At 39.9% G+C, this 12,532-nt stretch overlaps 1 protein-coding gene across 1 annotated transcript; it reads left to right on the forward strand.

Moving 5' to 3' along the window:
* The first annotated feature begins 3,104 nt into the window (after nt 1-3,104).
* Nucleotides 3,105-8,348, forward strand: fscn2a (fascin actin-bundling protein 2a, retinal). The gene is made up of 5 exons (XM_069148512.1): nt 3,105-4,096; nt 6,734-6,890; nt 7,442-7,563; nt 7,684-7,851; nt 7,984-8,348. Exons 1-5 carry the CDS (start codon nt 3,274-3,276, stop codon nt 8,187-8,189), a joined length of 1,476 nt encoding a protein of 491 aa, XP_069004613.1. The 5' UTR covers nt 3,105-3,273; the 3' UTR covers nt 8,190-8,348.
* The last annotated feature ends 4,184 nt before the right edge of the window (nt 8,349-12,532 follow it).

Genomic DNA, 12,532 nt, shown 5'->3' on the forward strand with positions numbered 1-12,532 from the left:
CTGCTATTTATTTTATTTCCACTGTTTTCTGTAAATAAACGTCATCAAGATGACACTGGATTACGTTCAATATTTTGCATCTATTAATGATCATCACCTGTACTGTCAAAGTAAACCACCAACATGTGCTGATACAAGGCAAGGCTGCCACCCAGTGAACATAGGGTGAAAACACATGAAAAATAATGTACATTATATTTGATTCAAGGCATCAGCGGACAAATTAATGTTTTGTCAAGTTAAAAGAACGAAATTAAAATTACACAGAGTTTCTTGTTAATTGTATTTGTTAGTTATAAAGTTATAAGAAATGGGGCTTCCCTGACGAACACTTGAAATAGTGGCTTTTGACTGATAAAATGAATGTTTTAGCTTAGGCAGAAATGTGCTGCCACATAAAGACAAAAGGTTGTTTCAAATGAAATTTAAAATCCAACAAAGCACATGCAGCTAGCTGGAGTACCGTACATGAATGCAATCCACAGTGGACTTGTCTGTATATGTATATTTTTTGAATTGATACTATATGATGCTATATGCAATTACATTGCACACTTTACCAACAAAAGAATGTGTCTGACATTAATTTCATATTTTGCTGCAGAAAACTTCCATATCACCGTGGCAACACCCAGCAATTAGTCTCCTCCTGAATCAGAATGTTTCACCTGAAGCTCCTTCCACCTCCACACCTTTTCAACACTGGAGTTTGTGGGCTCTGCCCCACAGTTGTTATGCCCATATATAGTAATGTTAGCCGTCACATCATGCCCCACCTCTGAGTGTGGCCTTTCGGAACAGCTAAAACCTCTTTTGCTTCCAGTCATGGACTAACAACACATTATGCAAATTTCTTTTGGACAGCCCAGTATCACTGCAAGGCCTGAGAGTGCACCCAGGTTTGACATCGCGGCAGGAAGTCATGTGACGAAGGACAAAGAGTGATAAAGTCCACGTATAGAGGAGGTCAGGGGTGGTGGGATGGAACAAACACAGGACTTTGACCTGGTCCATCGCTATGATGGACTGATGTTTTTAAACACTGTTTACTTTGTACATACCACTGGCCTCGTATTGTGAATTAAATTTGTAAATGTCATACTTTTTTTGAGTCCACGAGAAAGCACAAGTAAACATGGATTTCTTTTAAGTAACAAAAATGTGTTACTTACATAAAGTAAGGTATTTAACTTGCGTAATGTATGTTAAGTAACTTACGTGACGTCACTTACCCAAAATTACTCATTTGAACCGAAACCAATATCTTTCCCAACCCTAACCACATGACTTTTGGTGCCTAAACTTAAGGCACCTCACCTTCCATATCTCCTCGAGGCAAACATGACACTGACACAGTATCCTCTAGTGGGTTGACAGGTGTATTACACACTTTGGTGTGATACCAGGTGGGTTTTGGAGCTTAGCTCATAACCCCTCCAATGAGTTTTGGGTCCTCCAGTTAATCCCCACACTGATTGGTAAAAGAGGTTTGCCGATTAGATGCTTCAGGGTTTAGATTTGCTTTACAATAAAGTGCTCTGTGTATTATGTAACCTTGTCAGAAACACAATTTGTGTCTACAGTAGTTGTTCCAGGATGCAAAAGTGGAGGCCAGAGTGAAAAGTCGACTGCCACAGAGATGGAGGAGATGCAATATAATTTAAATATGAGGGTACATTTTCACAATTTACCTCCTGGAAAGCAGTCAAAGTGTTGTTGAACTCAAGATATCTCCTTCCAAATATCTTCTCAGCCTGTGTGACAGTGATTTTATCAATTAAACCTCAATAAAAATAAATACTGTCTTTTAGCTGCTGTAGCAACAGTGACATTCTGCATCCTGTATGTTTATGCTCCAGAAACGGTTTCTGCTTCGGTTTGGACTGTTACCAAACGTTTGTCCTTAACTTAACATTGGTGGGTTAACCCCCTAGGGTGGTCTGGGATCTCCATGCTAATCACTCTTAGATGTCAAGGGTAATAGATGAAAGCATTTACCATGGAATATTATTTAGAAGAGTTAAAACCCAATACTAAGGATTTTGTGTTGTACAGTAGATCAAAATCATATCCTTTTGTGGATTTGCCATTTACAACAGAAATCCTGGTTAGCATTACACTCAACATCCTCGAAAACCTGTGAAAGAGGGTGGTAATGCTCTTACAAAGGTTGATCTTAGCGTGCACTGTAACAAAGGTCATGGGGTGACTATGACCTTTGAGTAGAGTCCTCTATTATTAATTGACTGATGGAGTAACAGAGGAGGGACAGGAAGGATTGGAAAGAATAAGGTGGAGAAGCAACCAACATGAAAGTAAGCAAAGGCAAATGATCTTACATTCAAATGCGCGCTATTCAAATTCCTCTTACCTAAGCTCACTGACTTAAAAAAATGTAAATATCTCTAAGAACTTGAAGCACGCATAGTATTGAACTAAGAACATCAACACGCAATGTAAAATATAATGTAAAAAAAGATGCTTTGTGAATACAATTTTAATCTCTACATCAAGTCTTTAACAAGACAGAATACTGTTTTTTTTTAATGGATAAGACATGTTTATCAAAATGTGCGACATGAAAAACCGAATTAATCTGAGCTAAAAAAAAAAAAGTGTTTGCAAGGGGAATCAAAGGAGAAGGAAAAGCAGTGGGGAGCAACGAAAAGCACCTTTGATCTCTGGACATTTTCCAATTAGACTGTGTTTCACCAGCAGATCAAATTGAGGATAATCCTCAAGGTGGATAGCGTGGCTACTAGTATATGGGCCCAAATATGAGATTGAGAAACCAACAGGAGTCTGGTTGACAAATGACTGTGTCAGCGTGATCTACAGGGAAGGAAGACAGGAGTGAAGGGGAAAAGAAAGATATGAAGGAGATAGACAGTGAAGCTGCACTGACGGTTTACTGGAGAGGTAGAGGGAGGAGGGGAGGTTTGCAGTTGGTGCACTGGTACGTGACGTCAGCGGCTTGTTGGATTGAGGTGCTGTGTCCTGCTGATTTTAATCCTAACGCATTAAGGAACCGAGAGCAAGTGCTTGTGCAAACCCTCTGGGGAGAGAGAGAAAGTGACAGGAGAAGGAAGGAACACCAAACAACCCATCAAGGAAGATAAGTGGAGTTATTTCACAACTTGCGAGCTAGAAGAGGAGAAAAATCAAGCATCTTATTTTTGCTATTCGGTCTCATGCCTGCTTTCCCTCGTTGCCCTTTCCCTTGTTCGTCTTAAACCGCTCTACTCGCAATCTTAACGTGTGGCCTGTTCAAGCATGCCCACAAACGGACTTAACCGGGCTCTGAAGCTGCAGTTTGGCCTCATCAACTATGGGAACCGCTACCTGACAGCTGAGGCCTTCGGCTTCAAGGTGAACGCCTCAGGTACCAGCATGAAGAAGAAACAGATCTGGACCTTAGAGCAGGATGAGCAAGATGGCCAGGTAGTGTTCCTCCGCAGCCACCTGGGACGCTATCTGGCCTCCGACAAAGATGGTAAAATCATGTGTGGGGCAGAGAAGCCTCAACCTGAGTGCCGTTTCCTTATTGTACCCCAGTCTGATGGTCGCTGGGCACTGCAATCAGAGCCTTACCTGCGATATTTTGGAGGCTCGGCTGACTATCTGTCCTGCTTTGCCCAAGCCATTGGGGAGCAAGAGCTGTGGGCCGTCCATTTGGCTTTACACCCACAGGCCAGCCTGCTCAGTGTGGCACGAAAGCGCTATGCCCATCTGTCTGCTTCAGATGGAGAGATCTCAGTGGACAGCAACATTCCCTGGGGAGTGGACTCTCTGGTCACCTTGGTGTACCTGGACGGCAAATACAGCCTGAAGACCTGTGACAGCCGCTTTCTCAGCAACGGCGGCAAACTGGTGATGGAGAACAGTAACACAACTAGCTTCACACTGGAGCTGAAATCTGGCAAGCTGGCCTTTAAGGACTGTGATGGGAAATATCTGACCCCAGTGGGACCCACAGGAACGCTGCGCTCGGGCCGATGCTCCAAGCCTGGAAAAGATGAGCTGTTTGATCTCGAGGAGAGTCACCCACAAGTAGTTTTTCAGGCTGCCAACAAGAGATTCGTCTCTGTAAAGCAAGGTAAATAACCTGCTCTGCAGTCTGGAGAAATAAAGTGTGCTTTTCTCTCTAAATAAGAGTTTGATATCTGCACAATTTAACAGTTTCATACAGAAAATGAACTGGTGTGTTGATCTTCTTTAATCCAGCATTAAGCACTCAAGAACTTTTAAAGGGTGCGGGACTTTCTGGGTTTCTGGTTATTTTCTGAACTATGATTTCAAACTGTGCAGCTGCTGCAAGTGATTTTTGATTAGAGTTCATTTTCACTTTCTCTGGTTTTTGCGATACCGATCTTTCAGATAGAGCCGATTTGAGATCAATAATCATCTCAAAGTTAGTATCCTTGCATGATTGCTTCAAAGATTTTGCAGGTTAGGTATTGAGTTAGTCCGACCCATAGCTCAGCAGAATAGCACAATAGTACATGGTTGGCCTTTTGACAAATACAGTTCATTTCAGAGTGGAGCAGTTTCAATTGTGGGTGTTGTGGATGTCAAGTAAACTCAAATATTACACGATAGTAAATGTGAATCATTTTAACATAAGGTGGCCTTGGTTTATTGAAATGAATCTTCATAGTTACGCTACAATAACTAAATCATTATATTTACCAGCCAAGGAAAGAAGGCGTTGGCATTTCTGTCCTAATGTTGAACCCAGAATGGTTGACAGCCATACATAGTGGAGGTAATTGTGGTAATGGGCTTTGTCATTTCCATTGTGTGTCCATTGAAGATTAAGCAGTGTGCAAATGACTCCATGGCACCGGGGGTGTCAATTACCAGCAATGGACTTTAAACCTTGCAACGACTCACTCTTTACTGCCATCCATCGAGAGAAGCTATGTTATTATGTGGATCTATGGTTTGCTAGTGAGGCAATAAAGTGGCAGCGGCTACAGCCCGGCCTCTTTTCAGCCTGCATGAGGGGAACTGTTCTGTCCTGCATAAATATGCAAGTGTTGGAGGACAGGTAATCAAACTGTGTTCTGTTGCAGCTTTTTAAAGCTTTAAAATTCAATTAAAACAATAACTGTTGCAAATCTTTTGTAGTTGTAAACCAGCTCTGTAATGCATATGCATATGCACTACTACAGCATATTTGTGGAAAGGGGATTCTCAGGCTAATTATAGACTGCAGTAATTATTATGCATTGTTATGCAATAGCATTCTGCATTAAAAATGTCACGATCAAGGCAATAATTCAGCAACCTGGCACTGCATTTTCATAATATAGGGCAAAGACTTTTATTTTCAACTGTAGTGTTTGGCCTTGTGGCAGCGCCACGTTTTTTAAGGAACAAGGCACTAAAAGCTGCTTAGTGGGCCCTGCAGTGCAGATTTGCATTTCACCACTCAGGGAATTACAGCAAGCGAATGAACAGGAAGGGTGGAGGGGTGACTGTTGGGGATTAGGGTTGTAACGGGATTAAGAGAAAGGTTGAAGGATATTTCTGTGGCATCTAATTTGAACTACAGCCGACACAGTTCTGTTATATGTGTCTGTGTATTCAGCACCTGACACACCCCACCAGACAGAGTTTATACATGTGGATTAAAAGTATGTAACACCAGACTGGCTGAAAGCGAGTTTATACACAGAGAGCATGGGCTCTAAGTGACTGGAAAGATAGCTCCAATTTAAAGCAAATTTTACTACTTGGTCTGTGTTCAATTTAGCCTTACTGACACGATTGCTTTTATTAATGCAAAACAGATCACATGAACTGATCACTTGGAATTTGCTTTAGAGCAAAAATTCAAAAAAGAAACACGACGAGGGGACGTGAATGGCTCACAGAGGGCTACAATGGTCCTCTGCCCTAAATCTGGCAAAACACCCAAACCTCAAAACAAGGCTGAAGTATAATCCACTTCTCAAAACTAAGCTGATTTGTTTCATCGATAATGGAGCAAATAAGACTCCTTTTACCTTTCAAGGTGTGAATGTTCTATACTGAAGAAATGGATTTTGTGTAACCAAAATAATTTAAATAAACCTTTAACTTAGCAAACACTGGAACTTACAGTATTAAGAATGACATAAATCCATGAAAGATAAACTTAGAATTGGTTAAATGTTACTTAAGCATGTGCACTTGGATGTGACCTTGCATGGCAAGATGGCAAAGTAGAGGCTTACAAGCCCTGCATTTCGAAACAACGCCTTGGCAAAGCACCGCACATTTGTGTGTGGCACATTATGACATCTTCAGATGGTGATGTCCACTAGAATGGGTAACACCTGTGCCATTTGTGTTGCTAGAACCAAGGACTAGAATTGTAGAAAATCAAGCAACCAAAATTATTCAGTAGTAGTTCAGTAGGTTCTTAATTTAAATAATGAAATTCATAGCATCAAGACACAAGCTGTGTGACCTATAACAATACCTGCCACCTATACGAGCAGACAGAACCCTCGGATGAGTCAATGCAGATAGCACACTCAATTATGTGCTGCAACAACAGAGAAGGCATGGATATAATTCATTCTGGATTTATAATATGCACAAATCTCTTTGGCGATGCTTGAACAAGTACATGACATTTAAGAAGAGGTAAAATGTCATTCAAGAGGATTCAACATTGGGATCCATGAATTCAATTGAACAAAGGCTCAATTATCCTTGCCATCTTGTCTTCCCTTATTTACAGGAGTGAGTATTTCAGCCAATCAGGATGTGGAGACAGACATGGAGACCTTCCAGATGGAGATAGATAAGGAAACCAAAAAGTCTATGTTCCGGACCAATGGAGGATCCTACTGGACTTTGGTGACTCACGGAGAGATCCAGTCAACTGCCACAGAAGTGTAAGTACAGGAGCTCTGGTAGCTTAGAAAGAGGAGCTTGGTCAGTTTTTACCTGTAAGAAGATGGGGCCGCTATAGTGACAGCTTGTGGACGCAGTGCCTGTGGTCAATCCAGCACGCACTGCGCAGTGGATTAGAGCTTGGGGTTGACCCACAATATCCCTCTCCAGAGAGTCTCAAATGATGCTGGTTCATTCTGCTTCATTGCTGTAGACTTTCTAAAGCATTTCAAGGGGCTCCATTGCCAACTTCTAAAGTTTTACACAAAATTTGAAGCGCGCTCTGGTCAAGTCCAAATTCACATGGACTCCGAGTCACAAAAAAACATGTAGCACAGGATTGCTATGCTATTGTTTTCTCTTGCTTCATGCGCAACACTGTGCTGCACTCCATTCGTGTGAAACAGGAAAAGTATTGGAACGTTTAAATCGCCCTCATATACTCTGTAGCTAGATAGTACAGGTATGGTTCAATAGTCTTTATCCTATCGTATTATTCTATTTGTTTTGTGCTTTGATTGTATATGATTTAGCATCTATCTTTTTTCCCCAGAGAGGTCAACACAATGTTTGACATTGAGTGGCGAGGACAGAGGATAGCACTCAAAGCAAGTAATGGAAAGTATGTTTGTACGAAGAAGAATGGGCAGCTCTCAGCAGTCAGCGATACAGTGGGTAAGTGCTTTTTGGCAAACGACATGAGATTCAGCGCTGTGTTTGTTTGAATTTCCCGCTGATAGGTACAACTTTGTCAACCTACCACACCAGATGAACCATATTTATCCTTGATTGCAGGTGAAGGCGAATTATTCCTGATGAAACTCATCAACCGCCCTATGCTGATCCTTCGCGGAGAGAATGGCTTCGTGTGTCACCATAAGAACTCTAACACTCTGGATGGAAATCGATCAGTCTATGACATCTTCCCATTGATGTTCAATGATGGCGCCTACATTATAAAAAGTCAGTGTCTTTGTGTGTACACAACATACCATATTTCTGTATAAATTCAATATATCCGTGTCCTTTCTTAACATACAAGGACGCATCTACGTCTTTATTTAAGAAAAATAATCAGATCATGTCCTTCTGCAGGTGTGAATGGAAAGTTCTGGTACGTCTCTAGCAGTGGTCTCGTGTGCTCAGATGGAGAAAAGTCAGAGGACTTTTTCCTTGAGTTTCTGGAGCATGGACGCATCGCCATCAAGGGCTCCAATGGCAAGTACGTTCGTGGAGACCAGGGAGGCACGCTGATGGGTGATGGTTCATCTGTCGATGCATCTGCTCTCTGGGAGTACTGATCCCTTAAATCTGGGTCTTTGAAGAGGGCCTGAGATACAGGTGCAGCACACGCTTTTATCAGATTATATGAAGCGAACTGACAAGATACTTTCCTGCTGGTTTTTATACTAGGTACCCACTCCTAGTTTTTTTTTTGGTTTATTTGTTGTTGTTTTTTAATTGGGATGAAGTGAACACTTTAGGAAGATGTTGTGTTTTTCTCGTGAATGTTAGATATATTTCAAATGACAACAAATGCCAACATCAAACAACACATATTTAGGAATTTCACAAATTTGAAAAAAAAAAAAAGCAGTTTTCTGCTGCTGTTGCTCTACTCTATTTTCTTTTTCAGAAAGCACCCACTAACTACAAATAAATGTAAAAACAAACCGAAAACAACAAATTAGTGTGACTGCATTCTTAGGTTTACTTTTTTTTTTTAAAAAAGAAGGAGGGATACTAATTTATGGACAACTTTGCTTCATTTGGTTTGGGTGGCTAGATTGCTGGGTCTCACTTATGCAACTTCTGTCTACATTTGTTTAAAGCTTTAAAACAATTTCATTACTTTCATGACACGTTCTGTAGGAGCAGTTTGGTCATCGAGAGTCCTGCTAAGCAAAGAAAATGCACCACTGTCTTCAAGGCAAGCAAAGCAAATGGCTGGTGCCAGTGGTGCTTTCAGTTATCTTAATGGAAGTTTTACAGCTTCCATAAAGAACAATTTGAAGCAAATGAAGTGGACACGACAGGCTAGCGGGCCTCTGAGAATGTAAATCTAAGAAGACTTAAGTCAAGCTAACTGCAACCACTGAAATACATCTTGTGATTCACTGTAGATGTCCAACAGAGAGAGCAGAAATGTTCAGCAACAAAGATTATCAATATAAATATATATATATATATATATATATATATATCCATAACAGGGACAAGTAACAAACCAAGGAGGGGGGCATATTTACAGCATTTGATGGACTACACATCATTTTTAATGTACCTGGTGTGAACTCAGAAAGTGCTTCTCTGGTGTTCTGCCTAGGGGCCTTAATCCACACTGCACTCTATTATCCCTTTATACCCTGTGTTCATGTTGAGAGTTGGGTAGTAAGATGAGAAAATATGATGAATTTTGATATCAGATATTTTTTTTTAAACAAAGCAAAGATTTCTTACTGAAATTACAACAGTAACATCCTATAAAAATGCCATTATGGAGCAAAATCTCTTTGAAATCTTCGAGTAGTAACAGTCATATGGGAATATTCAAATTCATTTCTTCTGTGATGAGTGCTAAATGTATTCACTTTAGCCGATGGGTTGTTGGTCAAATGCAGCTCCAATGTGACAGCACACTGCTTTTCTTCAGAGTTGTTGGAAAACATGTTGTTCCAACTTTGACAGCGCTGGGCTGTCCATCTACCCTCTGCTTCCTGTCTCAGCCAAGAACATCCCTCTAAAACTGATATCAATCTTCTCACCTAACTTTGGATATGACAGCAAATAACTGTATTTCACAAAATGGGAGAGCATTCCTATAAGTACCAAATGTCTCACTGAATTGATTACATCCTCCTGAAACCCTTCAAATCAGTAAGGGCACAACCTGCCCTGACTTTGTTCGAGCTGATGTTGCTAGAACAGTGCCGTTGGTCAACCTGAAAATGTACACAATTAGTCATGTCGATTTTTGTCAGTGATTTCCCAGAAAGTAATAAAATCTGCAATAGTTCCAGCGTAATGTCTAAACCAGCGTTTTTTTGTGATACGTGTGCAAATTGCAATTAATAAAGACACATTTTAGAAAGCAAATTCTAAAATGCTTGGTCACATATGCAACCAGTACCAGCTCTATAGAGAGCCATATTTTTTGAATGTATTTAATATAGAGAGACATTTGTTGTTTTACTATCTTTGTTTTCTGATATGACTTTTGAAAATGTTGTTGAAAATAAAATCTTGACAATGTCTTTGTTGACTTTGGGAATAGAATGGTGGATCGGGCTTTGAGAATGTGCGTGAAACATGTGATTCATTGGTTCAGATGGTAGACGGACTTAGTCAGTGGGGTTGTTGGTCGGAGTCCTGGCTCCTGCAGTCCGTATGGTTAAGTGTCCTTGAGCAAGACACAGAATGCAAATTATTTCAGACTAGACTAAATCATCTGCCAGATCATTGTAAGGTTTAAAAAGCCAGTATTGACCCATCTGATGTTTGTTACAAAGAATTCCACTTCAAAGAACTATGACTACAAAGTATAATGAGTTCAGTTTATTGTTTGCTATCACTGATACTTTCAGATCAGGTACTTAAGTAGCACTTCTATTTTTCCTGCATTAAACAGTCACAATGCTGACAATTGTAACTGAAATGCAAACAATTGGCAGCTATTGTGCTGGTAATCAGGGTTCTCTGATCAGTGTTGCGTTACTAAGAGGATTTTCCCACTAACTACACTGGGTGGCAGTGTCTACCTGGCTTAGTTCTTTCTCTATTACAATTAAGTCAGAGAAATGCTGTAAAAAAAAAAAAAAAAAAAAGGTTTTTGCTCACGAAAAAAACAAACACCTGTTAGCATACCAGCACTCTGCAACTGACTCCCTGACATTCATTAACACTTTCAACAAAACTGAAACAGCTAAACTGCCACTTACAGAACACTATATTTATACGCTCTCGAGGAAAAGGCATCGTTTACAGTTTTCAGCTTCATCACCATATTCAAATATTTCATGTAGATTTAAGCTATTTAGGATTCACAACAAAGACTGCATTTTTTTCTGAGAATTTCTGTTGTCTCTTAAAAACACACACAGGATGTGTGTGTGTGTGTGTGTGTGTGTGTGTGTGTGTGTGTGTGTGTGTGTGTGTGTGTGTGTGTGTGTGTTTTTAAGAAGCTCTAAACTTAACCCTGTCACAGTGACACTTTGCCAGTGCTTCTTTAATTCTATAATTACACTGGCAAAAGTTTTCTTTGAGAATCACAGCCCTGAAATTTCCTGCTCACTAAACCTATTCATTACACACTATTCACTGAACTGAAAATGTTTGAAGTGATTAAGTTTCCTTCACCGTGACACAGACTGCTTTCGGCAGAGCATATTAAGTGCGCACTGTCTGCCATGAGAATGAAAGTGAAGAAGACTTCAGCATTTGCAAGCAAAGTCTTAAAGAACCAAATGAAATGTTGAGCTTTCTGACTCCTGAGGGTGGGTTGCTAGAGGTCAATAAGTAATACTGCTATTGTTTTATAACAATGTGCGCTGTACTCCAACACTGGCTAGCTTTGCCTGCAGCCAGTGTTGTTCTACATGGACAAAAAAATACTACAGTAAAATGGGGTTATTTGTGCAGGTTATATATTTGATTTATTTTTGACCCACTGAGGAGGTGATATGAAAAAAATATTTCTGAGAAATCAGAATTTGTTTTCATTAAAGGCAAGTTTTAGGCAAATGACAGACGCACACTTTTGAAATCCTTTATGCAAAGCAGGTTTAAAAGGATTTTTTTTTTCAAGGAAGCCCTTGGATTGGCAGCAACTCTGAGTCAGCTATATGCATTTTTACGTCTTTGAATTAGACATCAACCGAGGGAGAGGTAAAGAGTTAAATACTTGGCAAAATTCCGTCTGTAAAGTAGAAAAGCCTTGATGGATACAACTTCAGTGTTGGGCATGCCCCTGATATCTGGAGCAAAGGGGTGACCATATCTATATTTAAATTTTAAAATAGTTTGATGATATACAATTAATAACAATGAAAAAATGCAACACTTTTGTTTTTGCCATTTTTCACGAGCTGAAGTAAAAGATCTAAAACTTCACACATAAGGTTTATTTCTGTCAAATTCTGTTCACATAATATTTGTTAAAATCTGTGTTAGTAAGCACTTTGTCTTTGCCAAGATAATCCATCAATCTGACAGATGTGACGCATCAAAATGCTCATTAAACAGCATGATTATTGCAAATGTGTGCCTTGAACTGGACACAATATAAGGCCACATAAAGAAACATTACAACAAGAGTTACATTCTGATGTTATGACAGAACTGGAAACAAGGTCTGACAATGATTTTTCAGAACAAAAACACAGCGTTAGCCGTTTCCACTGAGCACGAACAAATACAACATAATAATACATAATAAATATCACAAATTATAAGGAAGGAAGGCTTTTTCACGCAGAAAATAATCTCAAGACCTACCTTACCAACTTATACTGATGACATCCACAGTTAAACCACTTTTACTCAATGTTTGTGACGACACTCTGAAATAAAGACAACTCAAAATTGTAAAGACATCCTCAGACACAGAAACACAACATACACTTGATGCGGCACTTGAACAGACCAA

The sequence above is a fragment of the Embiotoca jacksoni genome, unplaced genomic scaffold (genome assembly GCF_022577435.1).
Source record: "Embiotoca jacksoni isolate LCO1_2020_lvr unplaced genomic scaffold, fEmbJac1.0.p SCAF_15, whole genome shotgun sequence".
NCBI lineage: Eukaryota > Metazoa > Chordata > Actinopteri > Embiotocidae > Embiotoca > Embiotoca jacksoni.

Coding starts and splice junctions, on each gene's coding strand:
- fscn2a (XM_069148512.1), top strand. CDS start 3,274: ATGCCCACAAACGGACTTAACCGGGCTCTGAAGCTGCAGTTTGGCCTC. Junction 6,891..7,441: donor CAGTCAACTGCCACAGAAGT/GTAAGTACAGGA, acceptor TTTTTTCCCCAG/AGAGGTCAACACAATGTTTG. Junction 7,564..7,683: donor AGCAGTCAGCGATACAGTGG/GTAAGTGCTTTT, acceptor CCTTGATTGCAG/GTGAAGGCGAATTATTCCTG.